Source organism: Ambystoma mexicanum, chromosome 7p (assembly GCF_040938575.1).
Source record: "Ambystoma mexicanum isolate Mex_15411 chromosome 7p, UKY_AmexF1_1, whole genome shotgun sequence".
Lineage (NCBI taxonomy): Eukaryota > Metazoa > Chordata > Amphibia > Caudata > Ambystomatidae > Ambystoma > Ambystoma mexicanum.
The window spans coordinates 394,740,012-394,756,633 of record NC_090939.1 but is presented as its reverse complement, the minus strand read 5'-3'; the positions used below and the strand labels follow the sequence as shown (position 1 = coordinate 394,756,633).

Below are 16,622 nucleotides of genomic sequence, written 5' to 3'. Positions count from 1 at the left end.
ATGCTGCAAGTAATGTAGTAGCTGCCTCTACTTAACAGAGGCTTTACCTGAGGGTGTGCCATTCCCTGTCTCCCTCCCCCCACCCACCCCTGTAGGGTATTGAACATCATACCCTTTGCCCTCTGTTCTGTCACGTTGCTCTTTGGTTCTTCGATGAGGGTCTGTGTCTGATTGTGATGGCATCCGAGTTGGACTGGATGTGAACAACCAGTCTACTGTCGGACCACCAGCAAGGGTCGTAACTGCATGGCCCTGTCAACTAATAACATCAACATATCATTTTTGAGCCCCCGCCAACCCCTTTTATAAAATTCTGTAACAAACGACAGTATTGCAAACAACAGCAACTTTAACTGTGAGCTAGTATATCTTATGATACATGCGGTTTACGGAGTATTCATTCCTCGGCAGTTCGCATTTGCGGTTCAAGCAGTTCACGTGTCATATGATGGAATCAGTGATACAGGAGTGCTGTGATCCGGGATGTAGGTAGGTCCCCTGCAGGGACCTTGGAAGCAAAGATCGCTGGGATGTAGAAGCTTGGGTGCACAATGTCATTTGTTGTTGTCTGGTGTGTCATTGGGCCGCCTGTACTTTCTGGATCCCTTTACTTGTTTCCTTCTCGGGCCCCGAAGTTCCCATCCTGATCTGTCCTGTGCCGGGATATCCTGAGTTCCCTCCCCCAAGGTCGATCCGAGGAGGTCGGCGATGCATTCTCGGATTTCTTCTTCAGAGCGGAGTAAAAACTTCCTGCTCCCATGTTCAAACGTGAGGGAGAAGGGGTATCCCCATCTGTATCTCGTGCCTTGATCTTTTAGCCATCTCGTGAGAGGACCACAGAGGCGGCGTAAGGCCAGTGTCAGCGATGAACGATCCTGGAAAATGGTAATCTGGGCCCCTCCAAGGGTAAGGGTGCCTCCGGACCTGGCTTTAGCAAGTATCCTTGTTCTGTCCTGATATCTGTGGAATCTGGCAAGGACTGATCTCGGGCCACCTGGGGGGCCGCCAGCTCTATGAATTCTTTCGGTCTTGAGTTCATCAATGTCCTCCTCTGCCGGTCGTTTGTTTGAGGTCTTCCTCTGTCTCCCCTTCTCTCTCCGGAATTCCAAAAAACCGCAGGTTATTCCTTCTCTCTCTGTTTTCCAAATCATCTATCTGAAGGTGAATCTAGTCCTCCTTTTTCTCTATACTTCGTATTCTAAGCTCCATTTGGGCTTCTAGGGTGTCGATTGAGGCCTGGTTGTTCTCGACTCCCTCTAGTCTCTCCTCGATGTTGTCTACTCTCTGGGTCATCTTATCCATTTTACCGCTGAGGTTGGCACCCTTGTTCCGAATTTCAATTACGAGGGCGGCGATGTCTCCCTTGGTAGCAGCTGCACCCGTTTCAGAGGCTTCTAGTGACATTATTGGCCTTGGGTTGGGAGCCTGCGGCAGCGGGGTGTAGGCGTATTTGGCAAGCTTACTTGGAATGTTCATGGGGCACTTGCATGCGAGGAGGCACACGCCCCGGGATCAGGGGGCCTACCCTCAGTCCTGGTGTGTTGAGAGGCACGTAGGCACGTAGGCAGTGTAGGGGGGCACTGAGGTGATGACCCTCTGAGCGGGGGTTCTTCGGTGGGAGGAGGCGCACACCCTGTCCCCAGGGGCTCTACCCTCCATTACGGTCAATTTCCTTCGGTGGGTCCAATGTCGTGTCAGGGGGGCCTGAGTATAGATGCCAGCTCGTAGTGGGGCTACGAGAAGAGTATGTGAGGCGAGGCCCCAAGGAGAGGGTCTTGGGTGCAGGCGAGGTGGGGGGGTGAACACCTCCATGTATTTCGCTGCTCTCTGTTACTGGGCCACTTATCCGTGTCCTGATCAGGCAGCGGGCTAAAGCCTTGCCAGAGGAGGACACACGCCCCAGGGATGGTGGCCCAACCCTCAGCTTAGCCTCACTGCACAGTCGAGTTTGTTGCCATGTGATGAGAGGCCTCGGGTGGTGGAGTCCAAAGGGATTGTGTGGGTAGGTCCGGCTAGAAGCAGTGGAGGCTGGGGCGTAGGCGGCACTTTGGTGACTTTATGGTCCAATGGGGTTGGTGCTGTGAAGAGCGGGAACCAACGTCGCAGCCGGTGTATGGAATGCGCTGGGCCAGCGGCTCCGTTCAGAGATTAGGGCTGCCTCCTGCTGGGCCCTAGCACTCTGGTCGATGGGGTCCCCTGGGGGTGTCAGGAAGGGGGTGTCGGGGGGATCAGGCACGTGGGCGGCCCATCCGTGAGTCCTCGCGGTGCCAGGTCCTCAGTGAGAGTGGGGGGGCGGGAGTCACTTTGGCACCCCCGCTCGGCTGTTCAAGTCCGGGCCCCGGGCGGGGCACGTTCCGGCGAGGAGAAATGGGCCCCAGTCGAGGCGAGGTGCCTCGGCGCACTCCAGGGGGGGTGGGCTCTCACCTCCGCAGATTGGTTCTGCCTGTCACTGTGCTGGTGTCCAGGAATTCGGAGGCAGCTGCGTAGAGAGTGTGCATGGGGACTCCTGGGGGGGGCGGTTGTTCGGCCCCCGAAGTACGTTGGGCGGTTGGCTGTCCACGGCTTTCCCAGGAGTTACAGCGCGGCGAGGATCCCCTGCCGGGAGAGCAGAGGGAGGTGGTGTCCTCATGGGTGAGGGGGAGGCAGGTTCCGACAAACTTTTCTCCTAGACTGGAGGTCCGATTTCTGTCGGGTTTTCGCTCAGGAGGTCGTTTCCGATGGGTCAAACTGCTGTTGTTGGGCACGGGAGGGGGGGCAAAAGTGGGGGCTCAGGTCACTTTTGGGGCATGTGGGTTGAGAGCTCACACGGAGGCGATCATAGTCCGTGCAACCCCTGGTGGCCAGTTTTAAGGGCTTGTAAGAAACCGTCGTAGTCATCCAGGAGGGCATCACCAGAATTGACTAAGGGTGTATCCCAAGTTAGAGCATTTCCGGAAAGGTGTGAAATTATGAAGCCAACCTTAGCCCTAGGGGTTGAAAAGTAGTAGGACTTAAAAGTAAAGTGAACCAAACAAGAATCAAGGAATCCACAAAGGGTTTTTGCCGACCCATCGTAATTGTCAACAATGCCGCCCAGCAATACGCTTTCCTTTGTGCCAGAATCACAGGATAGAACTAATTGTTTGAGAGCAGCGTTTTCCGCCTTTAAATTTTGTACCTCGGTCGTTAGTTCTTGCATGCCACGCATGAGATCCTGAACAGCCGCTTCCATGTCGGCTTCGACTTCGGTCGTTTGGCGTCACAGAATTCCCCTTTGAAGTGATCCTTGTAGGATTTCTTGGGCGGTGTCTTCTTACACACGGACCTGGTCTTGTATAAGCCCACGCGAGCCTCTTCTAGCTCCAGCGTGCGTTCAGAGCTCCAGGATTCTGACACTCCGGGATCCAGGAACAAAGAGGGTAAGCACACAGCACACGAGTCTGGAAACAAGGAGGAAGGAAGAGGGTAATGGGAATGGAATTAGGAGGGCCAGGAACAAGGACAACAGTGTAGCGAACTACGGAGCACACGTCTAGTCGCTGCTTGCAGTAGCATTGAGATGCGCAGGCCCGCGGTGGCGCGGCCTATTTGTAAATACGCTACGTCTGACGTAAGGAAAAGGAAGATGTTGCACGTTAGACGGCCATGTTGGGAGTATCAAGGAGTGCAAGCCTCGTTGTGACAAGGACCATGAGGTCCAAAAGGGGCGTGTTCTGTGGATCATGACACAAAGGGATTCTCACATACTCACATAAGGGTAAAGGGTTTTCAAAACACCCAAACTGTAGGGATGGTTATTAAGCGCAGCACTGGAAGACATATTAGGTTCACAGACAAAAGTGTCTCAAGAAATACTGAAAAGGAAAGATATTAAGAAACCTTTCTGAACAAGTAGGAGAAAACCTTTTTTTTGTATTTTATTAAGAGAGAGAAAGGCTAAAAAGGGAAGTCTTGAAAGGGAGCTTAAAGAACACCACACACAGTATAAAACAGCGATTAACAAACCGGAAAACAACAAAAAACAGCAAAGTCCTCCAAAGCACACCTAAAATCTCCTAACTCTATAAATAGAATGCCAAATCCTCAAAATTACTTATTTGTGAGCCGTCTGGTCGACCTCAAACTCAACAGCCAAAAAACCCTCATCGGAAGCAGGAAGCAAGCTGAGCCTTTCAAAGTCCCTTAGCCCCATTTTGGGTTGCGGAGGGCCTCCAGTTGGATTTTCAATCTCCATTATTGAGACTCTGCCAGGTGTTTGGATGGTGGGCCTTGAACCCCACCATGAGACACTCAAAAACTCCCAGGGGAATACTGTGTGGTAGGTTCAACTCATTCAGAAAAGCTTGACATTCATGCTAGGCTTATTTTTGGAAGTTTGATCAACTCTACTGACTCTTTCACTGTTCTTGGAGCATTTCTTTTTAATATATTTCAGTATTTCAGTTCAAGTAGCCTAACCTATTCAGTAGACAGATTGTGAACATTGCAGAAAAGTTCTATGACTAAATAAAGGTCCACAGTCTTGAACAACAGATCACTGCAATGGATCCTGTTTATGTTTAGAGTTGGGGGTCCTTGGGTCCTTAATTTCATTTAATACTTGATGTTGTAACCCCAAAATTTTAAAAAACCTTTATATTCTTGCCCCTGGTTAAAAATATATGAGTGTAGCATAGAGTGGCAGGTAGCTGCAGGCGGTCAGTGTTGAAGGGTGTTTAGGGTAACTCAATTTACTTTAAATTACATTTTTTCGTACCAAATTCACAAAACTGTAGAAACCAATTGGCAATTTGCCAAAACTGTGGAAGTTATGCTACATTTAAACATTTGTAAAAAATGTTTGTATTGCCTAAGACGTAGCTCAGTGAATTATGTGTACACACCTTCCATTTGCATTATAGCGACAGAACACAGATTACGATGCCATAAGGGCGAATTCAACTCCTTTTCTCTCTGAGACTATTAACTTATGTACCATTAAACCAAATGATAATTACAGCTATCATTACAGCTCTTAGAAGCAGGAGGAATTGTAGCATCAAGAGGTATTTAAACATTTTGATTAAAAGAAGAATACTACTTCATGTATTATACATGCATAAAATATGAAAATGTTAAATAAAAAACATATCCAAAATAAATAGGAATTACTATTCAAATAATTATTAAACTAATACAAAATGTAAGCCAAAAAATCAAAAGCAACAGTTAGTTGGTTTTCAAAAATATTTTTATTTTTAGCTAGTGTTCCAGGTACGAGGATATTTTTTTTAATTTTTATGACTTTTATTTTATACAGAACATGAGAACTAAACTTGTTAACTTTTTGGACAAAGACATGCAAGTGAGTTCAAAATCTTAATGTACAGAAAGAGAACAAAATGTAAAACAAATATCTTGACAGAGGGAGTTCCCAGCCGTTGTTTCCAGCACTTCAGAGATTCATGTTGCACGCAAACAAATGTAGTCCAAGTAAAGGTAGGACATCAATTGCATCAGTGAACCACCAGTACTCAATGAAATTAGCTCCAAACACAAACTTTTTTTATTACAATATGCCGTTTTAGCAGCTGTTAGCTGAGGATGCATTTTTTCTTTTCAGACAATATCTAAGAGGCATTAATATTTCTTCAAATGTTGGAACAGTGTTGGAAACATACTAAATACAAATACAAAAATCTGAAAGCTTTGTCAAAATCATGTTATCCCACTACACAAATGTTGCTTTAGTTTCGATATTTCACTTCTAACATTCAATTCCATTTAGTGCTTGGGAGTATCAACCTTACTACAGCTTATAGATTGCAATTTAGCAGCAAAGTAATTGATTTCTGTAATAACATTTGCCAAATACTGAATCTGTACTTTATTTTTCAATTGTAGTTCATATTGTCAGTGTCCTTCAATTAAGGCCAAGTAACAATTACTCATTCAGCTGTATTCATCTACACCAGAGATGCAGTTCGTACATTTTGCTGGTGCTTGTGTAGGGGTTTACAGCCAGTCGAAAATCCATGTAATTTCAATAAACTCAAATATGCTTATTTACATTTCCCCAATTTCAATGCTTTTTGAAGTGCTGTTAACAAATGTTTAAAAAAGTGAAGCACTTCATTTTACTTAAGTAACTATACAAAATGTGCCTACTGTGTAACATCAGCAATTCATATTATACATGTTAGGAGAGGGGCAGGTAAATGTTATTCGATGCAATTACTTCTCTGATACCTTAGAAACATCTTCTAAAAAATAAACTAAGTGCTGCCACAACTTCCCTTGCCTTTAAAATCATAGTATTTCACAAAATAGGACAGAAATTAAAGTAAAAAGAATGCTACTCTTATAAATAGTCAATAAAATAACAAAATAAAATGTGCTATGGTTCATTTGAATCCCACTGTATAAAATAGAAATTTAAACAAAGAATATGTAACCATCTGCAATCGTAGACAGTTTGGTATATACACTGACACTTTGTTATGTGAGACTTTGAGCAAAATATTACAAAAAATAAATATACAGAAGCAGATGAACAATTTAGTGAAAACCATGGTACTGCACAGTTTTAATACTGACACACAATCACTTTCCAGTGGAATAGATAAAACACATAATAGTCTACTGGAATGGCTACACTAATTCCATCTAGAATACTGAGAGGAAGGTGTTTAACCAGAGTGTGTAGACAGACATGTTTTCAAATCTTAAACTCCCTCTTTTATATTCATTTTGCTCTTGTATATTTTTCTTTCAGACCTGGGCTGTTCTATTAAATCACTAAGTTAGCCACTTCCTTTTGCAAAACTATGCGAGCAAGCATACTGTGCTAGTTCATGTGATGGATCAGCGTTCCTTATTATATTACATTATGTCACTGATCTGCATTTTTACACTGGTTTTGTATATTCTATTCAAAAGACATTTGATTTAAATACTGTACATTAATGTAGTCTTTTCAGAGAATTGTTAATGTGTAATTTGTAAATACACCTTTTTTTCCTTTTACGGATCAAATTAATATATTTTTCGCAATTGGTAACTTAAACAGATTTGTACTGCACTATGAAATACAATTTGTCATTGTGGATAGTCTGATGTATAATTTAAAGATAATTTTTAAAATTACTACATTCACAAGGGAGACAATACTTTGGTGAAACACCTTTTTCCCATGTCTTTGTAGACTAATTATAGGATTGAGTTACATTGGGCAAGTATTACAAACATAGTAAGAATTTAGCATAATTCAATGACCCCTCAGAGATCTCTTCTTCTTGATTATTCCCATTTACCATGTATATTTTCCATTATTGTAATTGTCTCTCCTCCCTTTGACTCTCCTTGCATTGTATTACATGTATAGAGTATATAGCTCTCATTTTATTATCTGATCCAATGTTGTGTGTCCTCTGACTACTTCTATATATCAATGAGAAACCATCTAATGTACATCCAGCAATAGTCAATAAAGCTTACAGTACATATACTCCTTTTACATTCAGTCGTTTTCTTCATCATGTCCCTAGGAGTAGAGTTTTGTGCTTTTCATCAAATAAAAATGCAGTGCAAACTTTAAACAAAGAGTTACACAGTAAAACAAATGTTATTATATGGCAACACAGCCTATTAATTCACATATATTACAATTGAACAATAAGAACAGACAATAATATGCACATTGTTATAAAGAGGGTGAGCTTGCATAGCAATGCAACTAAAGAAACTATATACACAGGGAATCCTTTTCATCCAGGAAGATGGTGTTCCTTTGTCTTGTGCAATCATGACAAGAACAAGTTAAGGTGAATGGTGTATTGAAGAGAAGAACACAAGTAGAATATCTGTGGGATATGTGTGGCCGTGTATCTTTACATTGCATTTACAGTTCTTTAAAAATACATAAATAAAGAAAATGTTCATTGCACTGATTTAGTGTTGTCCCTTTCGTGTGTTCACACCTGTGGTCCTTCAGAGCAATTTAGGATGAATCAAGTTAACTACTCTGTGGAAGAAAGAAAAACACAAGGACAGCACATATTATTAAGCATAATTTCACAGTAATATTATAGTTTACATTTTCCCAACCCTTCCTACTTCTTTCAATAGTGCAAACATATTTTAGGATGCTAGCAACATTTTGAGAGCACATAGATACCTTTAACAATGCCCAAGTTCGAAAGGTCCCCAGAGCTTGGTGGATACTGGTTTCATCCGCCGAATTTGTAAATACTCTTTCCATATTGAAATATTGTACTCCCAGCCATTGTTTCACATCCCATAATGCCCGCAGCATACATGCCACCAATGCAGTTGTCATGAATGGTTTGGTAATTAAAATAAGTGATGCGCGTGTTAATGATCAACATGATCAGTATTTTTCAAGAAAACTAAGAGCTTGACTTTTCAACAGCACAAAATGAAGTGAATAACAAAAGGAATGTAGTAAGTATACAGTAAACGCTAACATTAAAGTTATACCTTGTGTTCAAAACGGTACGTTTATACAAGATGTGAATTCTGCACGTTCAGTGATATGATATGATATGGTATTTGTAACGCGCCTATACACAGGTGTTTCAAGGCGCGACGAGGCAGGGAGGGGAGGAACAAGGGGAGACAAAACAAACGATCCTACTAGGCCAGGTGTCATTCAGATCGCACAAGTGCAGGGGTGGGGGAGGGGGGAAAAGTGCAAGGGGAAGGGGAGGGGGGGAAGTGCAGTAAAGGTAAGTGGCGTAAGTAATAAATAAAAAAGGGCCAGCTAGTGGCAAGTGCAAGGTAAGTGCAGAGCAAGTGCTGGGGAAGGGGGGGGGGCTGTAGGGATACAGAGACAGTCCCGTAGTGCAGAGGGGTTCCAGGGGATCAGTGACTGGGACCAGGACCGAAGGCAGTTTAGAGTGGTCCAGTTGCAGGATCAGTGCAGTTTAGTGAAGAATTAATTAGCTGTTCAGCAGGGGAGAGGGAGAGAGAAAGCAGAAGCAAAGAGGAAGGTTTGGAGGTGCTTCCGGAACCGGAGGTGGTTCTCCTCAAGTTTCAGGGAGGCAGGAAGGCTGTTCCAGAGGGAGGCCCCTGCCGCGGAGAGAGATCTACCCCCAGCTTGTTGCTTCGAGAAGCGGCTGACCATGAGGGAGTTGGAGGCGGATGAGCGAAGGGCTCGGGGAGGAAGATATTTGGGAAGAGAGAGTTGAAGGTATTTAGGACCCAGGCCCCAGAAGGCCTTGTGGACAATGCAGAGGGTTTTGAACTTTATCCTCGCAGCCACTGGGAGCCAGTGTAGAGATTTCAGTCCTGGAGAGATACGGTCCCTGGGCTTGAGGCCAAGGACAAGTCTCGCAGTTCTGTTCTGGATGAGTTGCAGAGGGCGGAGAGTGGAGGCAGGCAGATTAAGATAGAGGCTGTTACAGTAATCCAGCTTCGAGAGAACCAGGGCTCGAGAGACAGTGAGCTTCTGGGGGAAGGAGAGGAAGGGAAGAATACCTCTGAGGAGGTGCAGCTGGTAGTGTGACCTCTTGGCGACATCAGAAATATGAGGAGAGAAGGAGAGTGTGGAGTCGAAGATGACCCCAAGGTTTTTTGCCTTGCAGGTAGGAGCAGGGAGGGGGCCAAGGGAGGCAGGCCAGAGAGCTGCAGGGAAGGAGGGAGTGGGAGTACCGATGAGTAGAATCTCAGTCTTACTGGCATTAAGGCAGAGGTCATTGGCGGCATACCATTCTTGGATAGCAGACAGACAGTCAGAGATGAGGGAAGGAGAGGGGGAGGCTGAGGGTAGCCTGAAAATGAGCTGGGTATCGTCCGCATAGCACTGGAAATTAGGGCAGAGAGCGGCGATGCAGTGGGCAAGGAGAGCCAGATACTGGTTAAACAGCCAGGGAGAGAGATTAGATCCCTGGGGGACACCACAGGTGGAGAAAAAGATGTCGGAGAGGAAGGACCCCAGTTGGACCTGGGAGGGTCGATTTGAAAGGAAAGAGGTCAGCCACGCCAGAGCCTGACCAGTGATACCCAGGTTTTCCCGGAGACGGTTGAGCAGGATGGCATGGTTGACAGTGTCAAAGGCAGAGGAGAGATCGAGCAGAATGAGAACACACGGAGTGTTGGAATCGAGGTTCAGGAGAAGGTCTTCACGGATGTTCAGAAGAGCAGTTTCTGTGCTTCTGGCAGCTCTGAAGCCAGATTGATGGTCATGAAGACTACCAACAGATTCAGCATGGAGGTTAAGCTGGGAGATGGCCAGTTTCTCCAGGAGCTTGCCCAGGAAGGGAGTGATGGAGATAGGGCGATAGTTAGCCGGGCAGGAGGGGTCGGAAGAGGGTTTCTTGAGAAGAGGGTGCACAAGGGAGTGCTTGAGGGGGGAAGGGAAGACTCCAGAGGCGAAGGAGTGGTTGCAAAAGTCAGCCAGGGCAGGAGCCAGGGAGTCGATGTGGTCCTTGATAGTTTTGGAGGAACAGGGGTGAACCTGTTTAGACGAGACTTTCATTGATCGGACTTGTCTGGAAACCTCGTCAGCAGAGAAGGGTGGAAAGGCAGAGAAAGAGGGAGGAGGGTTGACCGCAGAAGGGCCAGAGGAAGAGCCGGGTAGGGAGGGAGGGAGGTGAGAGGAGGAGAGCGAGGACAGGATGTCCTGAGTTTTAGAGATAAAGTGAGAGGCCAGTGCAGTGCAGTGGGCCTGGGAGGGGACAGGAGAGGTAGAGACTGCAACAGGGTTGGCCAGCTCCTTGCAGATTTTAAAGAGTTCGGCGGAGTTGTTTGATGCCGCAGAGATGCAGGCTTGGATAAGGGCTCTCTTCTTGGTGAGAACGGAGAGCCGGTACTGCCTTTGAAGCAGGCGGCAGGCCAGTTTGTCAGAGGATGAACATGAAGCACGCCATTTCCTCTCAGCAACCCTGCACTTGCGTTTTAGGGTGACGAGATCCGAGTCATACCAGGAGTTACATTTGGCTTTGGGCTTCAGGCGTATTCTCATGACGGGGCAAGGATATCAAGAGTAGCAGATATAGCAGAGTGGAGCATGGAGAGGGCTGTGTCAGGGTGGGAGTCAGCCGAAGGGGCAGGGGGGGGAGAGAAGGTAGCAGCAAAAGCCTCAACTGACACACGCTTCAGTGCCATAAAGTCAAGTTTTCTTTTCTCCCAAAACATCAAGTATTATGTAAAACCTATAATTGTGTCGATTACTGATAGAATCATTAATCATGTCAAACTGCTCCAAGCGAATACAAGGAATACACATGTCAATATATTAATAGAAATTGTCAATGGGCTTGATTTATAAAGGGTTGTTCAGTGGGATTTTCCCATAAAAACACATTTTTGTAAATCAGGCCCAATTTGTTAACTGCTTGCATCACTGCAATGAACTATCTTCTGCAAGACTGAACATTTAAAATCTATCACATAATATTTCTGACATTCCCATTCTCCTCATAGGTACATCTTTCTATAAGACCTCTCTCCCACCTCTTAGTCTCTTCTTGAATTGACTCTCTTGCTTATCAATTATGACATCTTTCACAACAAGAATAACTGCATTCATTTTGGAACAGCATAGCTAGATTTACCTTGTGCATTCATTTTATAATGATCTTGCTTTCACAAGAGTTATTTGCAAATCACCCCAATAATGTATTGTTGACATCTTTAATTCCAAAAATGTTGAACCAAGTACAATGCATGTATTAAACATCTTCCACAAGTGGCATTGAATAATACAAAATTTAGAAAGAATTATTAATGCTACTGGATTAAAATAATCAGATGTCTGCATGCTTTATGGCGGATTTTTAAAACTCTGAGCTACCATGATGCAAGGTGCAACAGAGATTTGGGCCTCATTATGAATCAGGCATTAAGGGGTTAACGGCGCCGTAAACGGCGCCAACCCTTAACGCCTGGTTACAAGGTCCCTTAGCGCCATGGTTATTTTAACGCCTGCTTTAAAGATATACAAATTGAGGCAAGGCATTCAACTTAATAAAATTGACCCTCACTATTTTCAATAATTATAGTTTCTTCCATTCTTACTTGTCTCTGCTAGCAATTTTGAAAAGTTAAATCCAAATATTTTTTACAGAACTGACATGAAGTTGTAAACTTAAGTAGCTTGTTGATGAACATAAGGAGACACCTGCTCAAAAAGGTTAGGTCCCAAAATCTCAGTTTTAATAAAATTTCAGATTTACCCATAACATAAGACAAACACCTTTGCCAAACCCTTAGTTGTGAGAAGAGAGGTAATGATATTATTTGAAAACATTGCACATTTGTCCACAAAAGCAAACACCTTAAATTGTAGGTGGACATAGTACAGGGTACAATATTCAATACATTCTTCTATTAAAGAAGGTAAGGTTCAAGATAGAGAGTGAAAAGGGATGTGACAAGGGACTGCTCTTCTACATACATCTGGTTTCACAAACTATTTCAGATAATTATCCATGTATAAGTACTGCAAAGTGGATACATTATGCATACTGCAGCAATAGATTAGGTATATAAGCATTTGATTGAATCAAACAATTCTATTGGCATCATACATTTAGCCATGGTTTTCTTTAGGAAAATCCAATTCATTCAGTCAAATAACTTCTCTGCATCCAATAGTATGATGCCTGGAGGTTGTTTTTTGTTTTTTGCAGGAGAATAGAATAAACATGTCTGCAGATTGGTATGGTCAGTGGTGTTACGATCTTTCATGAAACCATGTTTCTCAGGTAACACAATATTTGGAATAGTTTAACTAAATCCTTTTCATAAAATTGTTTGTGTACTTTTTTAAATTAATTTTATATTGACATTGGTCTATATGACCCACACAGAACTTTATCATTTTGGGAACCAAACAATATTTGCTTGGTTCCAAATGTAGGAACACAACTACCATGAATTGTTTCTTTCATTACCTATAGAAACTATAGAACATGTTTCTGATTGAATGTGTTATATTATGCACTTGCTATAAATACTACCCTGTTGCATTGTTTTGGGGCTGCTGTCTAATAACATCAGTTATTGTGACTCATTTCCTGTCTAAGTTTTTCTGCATTTTATAGATTTTGGGTACATCTATACCTCCAAGGTTTTATACAATATCCTCCATTTTGCTTTCAAATAATTCTATATTGAGCTTGTTTCCAAGAGTATGGACACAACTACCATGAATTGTTTCTTTAATTATCTAAAGGAACAATAAACAATGTTCCTGGTTGCAAGTTTTATAGTATGCACTTGGCATACATACTACACTGATGCATTGTTTTTGGGCATTTATCGAATAACATCAGATATTGTGACTGGTTTCCTGTGTACGTTGTTCTGCATCTGTGTTATTGCCTTTGCATATAATTTGAGAATATACATCTCACCCTTTTATCCATCAGGAGAAAATAACTGCAGTATTTTGTGCATCTGTGACTTTTAGGTTGACCTTCTGAAAGGTTATTCAGCAGGCACAATAACCTAATAATCTGTTTTTCCCACTATGTCGTACAATTAAGTACAATACATTGCATATATTCTGCTTCAGGTGCACCTTATTGACATACCCTTCCTTTGGTAAAGGCAGGCTTCAATTTATAGTTCAGTTATTTTTCTGCCTTTTGTTATTGTCCTATATCATACACATTTTAGTTAACTTTTTCAGAGCTTTTTTTGCTGTCGTTCTGACACATGGGTCCTTCCAATGAATAGGTCATGCTTGGGCAGACCAACATTTCCCTCTGGCTCTTAACTAACTGGAAAAGTGAGACAAGTATGAGTAATGACCATATTTGTGTTTTTGAATGCTGGGTACGCTGTTGGGTCATAGCTTATCGAGGGAGGATATCTGAAGGTTTCCATCCTGAGGACTTCACATACCTACTCCAAGGAAGCCAATTTAGAGATATAAAAAATATCTCTTAAAGTGCATATAACATTGAGTTAAGAAATTAATCTGTGTACATTAGAAATGTTTAATAAGTCACAGAGTAGTTTACAGATGTCTACACTTTCTATAGTCTCATTAGATGTTTCTAATTTGAAAAATAGGCTTCCCACTTACGTATTTTGTATTTATTTTCTATTTATATAGCGTCTTATCCCAATGCGCTGTACAAAACCAATGTACAGTACAATTGAAATGAACAGGGGAGTACAATAAAAAATATAACTCACAATAAGACTTAAGCTTGAACTAAGAACGTTTTAGGGCAGCAAAGAAGACAGAATAAAAGTGAATAGAGCACAGAGAGCGAGCAAGAGCAGTCCAGTAAAAAGGAGCCAATAAAGAAAAAGAACAGAAGAGAGAGGAAGCACATGGAGGCCGAGGTACAGTTAAAAGAAAGTGGGATTGAGAACAAAAAGTACGATAAGGAGCATAAAAAGAAACAAGCGAGGTAAGATAAATAGGAGCAAGTCCATAAAGGGATTCAAATACTATACAGAGAAAGTTGAATTTCAATTGAGAGTAGAAGGGTAGCCATCGAAGAGAGGCCAAAGAGGGAGAGATGGAGTCACAAATAGGTAAGGAACGCAGGAGATAGAAAGAGGAATTAAAAACAGATTTACGAGAAGCTACATGAGAGACAGGAAGACCAAAGAAGACTACATAACAATAGAATAATCATGAACAGATTAAATAAGAGATTAGAAGCTTAGTGGCACTGAAGGTGAGAAGACGTCTAACTTTCCGAATAATAAAAAGATGTAAACGGCAGGAACGGGATGTGATCAAAATGTGATGAGTGAAATAAAGGATAGTGTCAAGATGAAGGCCAAGGTTGCGGGCGGTATGAGAAAAAGGCAGATGAGAAGTGGAGAACAGGACAAAGGGAGGAGAAACAGGCAGAGGAATAGTATTAGCAGGAAAAAAGAGAATGTCAGCCTTAGACGGATTAAGGACAAGAAAGTGGTCCGACATCCACATTTTAATAGCAGAGAGACAAGCAGAGAGTTTCATGTATATAGTAGGTGTAAAAGAAGGGAGAGGTATGGAGAGAGAAAATAAATGGACTGAGAACAGACCCTTGTAGAACACAATGCGAAAGAGAAAGCGGAACAGAGCAAACACAAGCCTAGGATACTGAGTAAATGCGATTAGATAGATAAGAATAAAACCATGTGATTACAGAACAAGAAAATCCAAAGGCGGTAGGGGACTGAAGAAGTAGTGTGTGATCCACTGTATCAAAAGCAGCTGATAAGTCCAAGAGTATAAGAATAGAAGAGTGTTTAACATAGCGGGCAGAAAGAAGATCATCACAGATAGAAAGAAGAGCAGTTCCCGTGGAATGAAGGGGTGGAAAACCAGACTGGAAGCAAGGTAAAATAGAATTAGGAGTGAAAAAGGAAGAAACCTGGGAGTACATGAGATGTTCCAACAATTTAGAAAGGTAAGGAAGAAGAGAAATAGAACAAAAGTTAAAAGGAATGGCAGGATCCAAGGATGGGATTTTTTTTTCAGGACAGGAAGAATAATAGCATGTTTAAATAGAAGACAGAAAGTAGAAGTGGCAAGAGAGATATTGAGAAGATTGATAATGTAAGAATTGAGAGAAGGATAGATTTTAGACATAAGAGTAGAAGGAAAAGGATCTTTGGGAGAAGCAGTGGGATTATCCCGTGAGATGAGAAAAGAAGTATCAGAATTAGAGATCTGCAAGAAAGAGAGTTAGAGAAATGGCCGAACAAAGAGAATTCAATTTAGAAGTGAAGCGATTAGAAAAATCAGAAGCAGTGAGGGGGGAGAGAAGGGATTGATCAGGCGGAGGGGGAGACAATAGATAACAAAGGGATTGGAAAAGATAGCAGAGAGAGAGATGATTAAGAGTGCAAGAGATCAGAGTAACAGAGACATTTAGAAGAAAGAAGTGCATTATCATATAGCGTATGATAAGCAAAGAAGGACACAGCATCAGACACAGATCAAGATCTATGACAACAATGCTCCAGCCAATGGAGAGCCCTTCAAATGGAGCAAAGATAAAGAGTAAACCGAGGCTAGGAAGACTTACAAGAAGGAACAGATTTAGAGAGAGGATAGAGTATCAAGAGAGGTAGAAATGGAAGTGGAGAAAGTTGAGGCAGCATCATCCATAGAGAAAGCTGAACAATTAGAATAGGATGGAAGAGTGGCAATGCAGGAAGATACAATGAGAGGGTTATTGAAAGTCCAATGATTGTGATGGGAAAAGGAAGGAGTAGAAGCAAGAGGTGTTAAGCAAGTGCTGAGAGCAGGAGGACAAATAGAAAAGAGTAAATGACGATCAGAGGATTAAACAGGATACATAGAAATATCAGAGGTAGACATAGAAGAGGTAAGAATAAGATCCAAGGAGGATCCAGAGATGTGGGAATGTGGAGTAGGAAGGGGACAGACACAATACGAGTCAATAATAGCAAGAAATGGAGAAGAGAGATGTAGATTAAAGTCACCCCAAAGTAAGAAACAATGAAAGCAATGCAGGACAACACTAAGTAGAGCAGAAGTGGAAAGAGGACCAGGAGGACGATAGATCAAAAGAATGGTAACAGCACAAGACTTAGAGAAATTGGAAAGACAGTATTCAAAGGAAGTAAAGGTAGCTAATGAGAGGGAATTAGAGTGAATCATGGAGGAAAACCGGTAAGAATCACCACGACCCAGAGAACGAGGGGTAACAGTAAAAACA

General features: G+C 42.7%; 1 protein-coding gene across 10 annotated transcripts in view; it reads right to left on the bottom strand.

Moving 5' to 3' along the window:
* Window positions 1–5,191: 5,191 nt before the first annotated feature.
* The window catches only part of ROBO2 (roundabout guidance receptor 2), a 974,141-nt gene continuing 962,710 nt past the window's right edge, over window positions 5,192–16,622 (bottom strand). For all 10 annotated transcript variants that reach the window (XM_069636436.1, XM_069636431.1, XM_069636432.1 and 7 more), the window contains one exon: window positions 5,192–7,981. In XM_069636436.1, coding sequence (XP_069492537.1) covers window positions 7,980–7,981 — 2 coding nt within the window. In that variant the 3' untranslated portion in view covers window positions 5,192–7,979. The remainder of the gene's footprint in view (window positions 7,982–16,622) is intronic.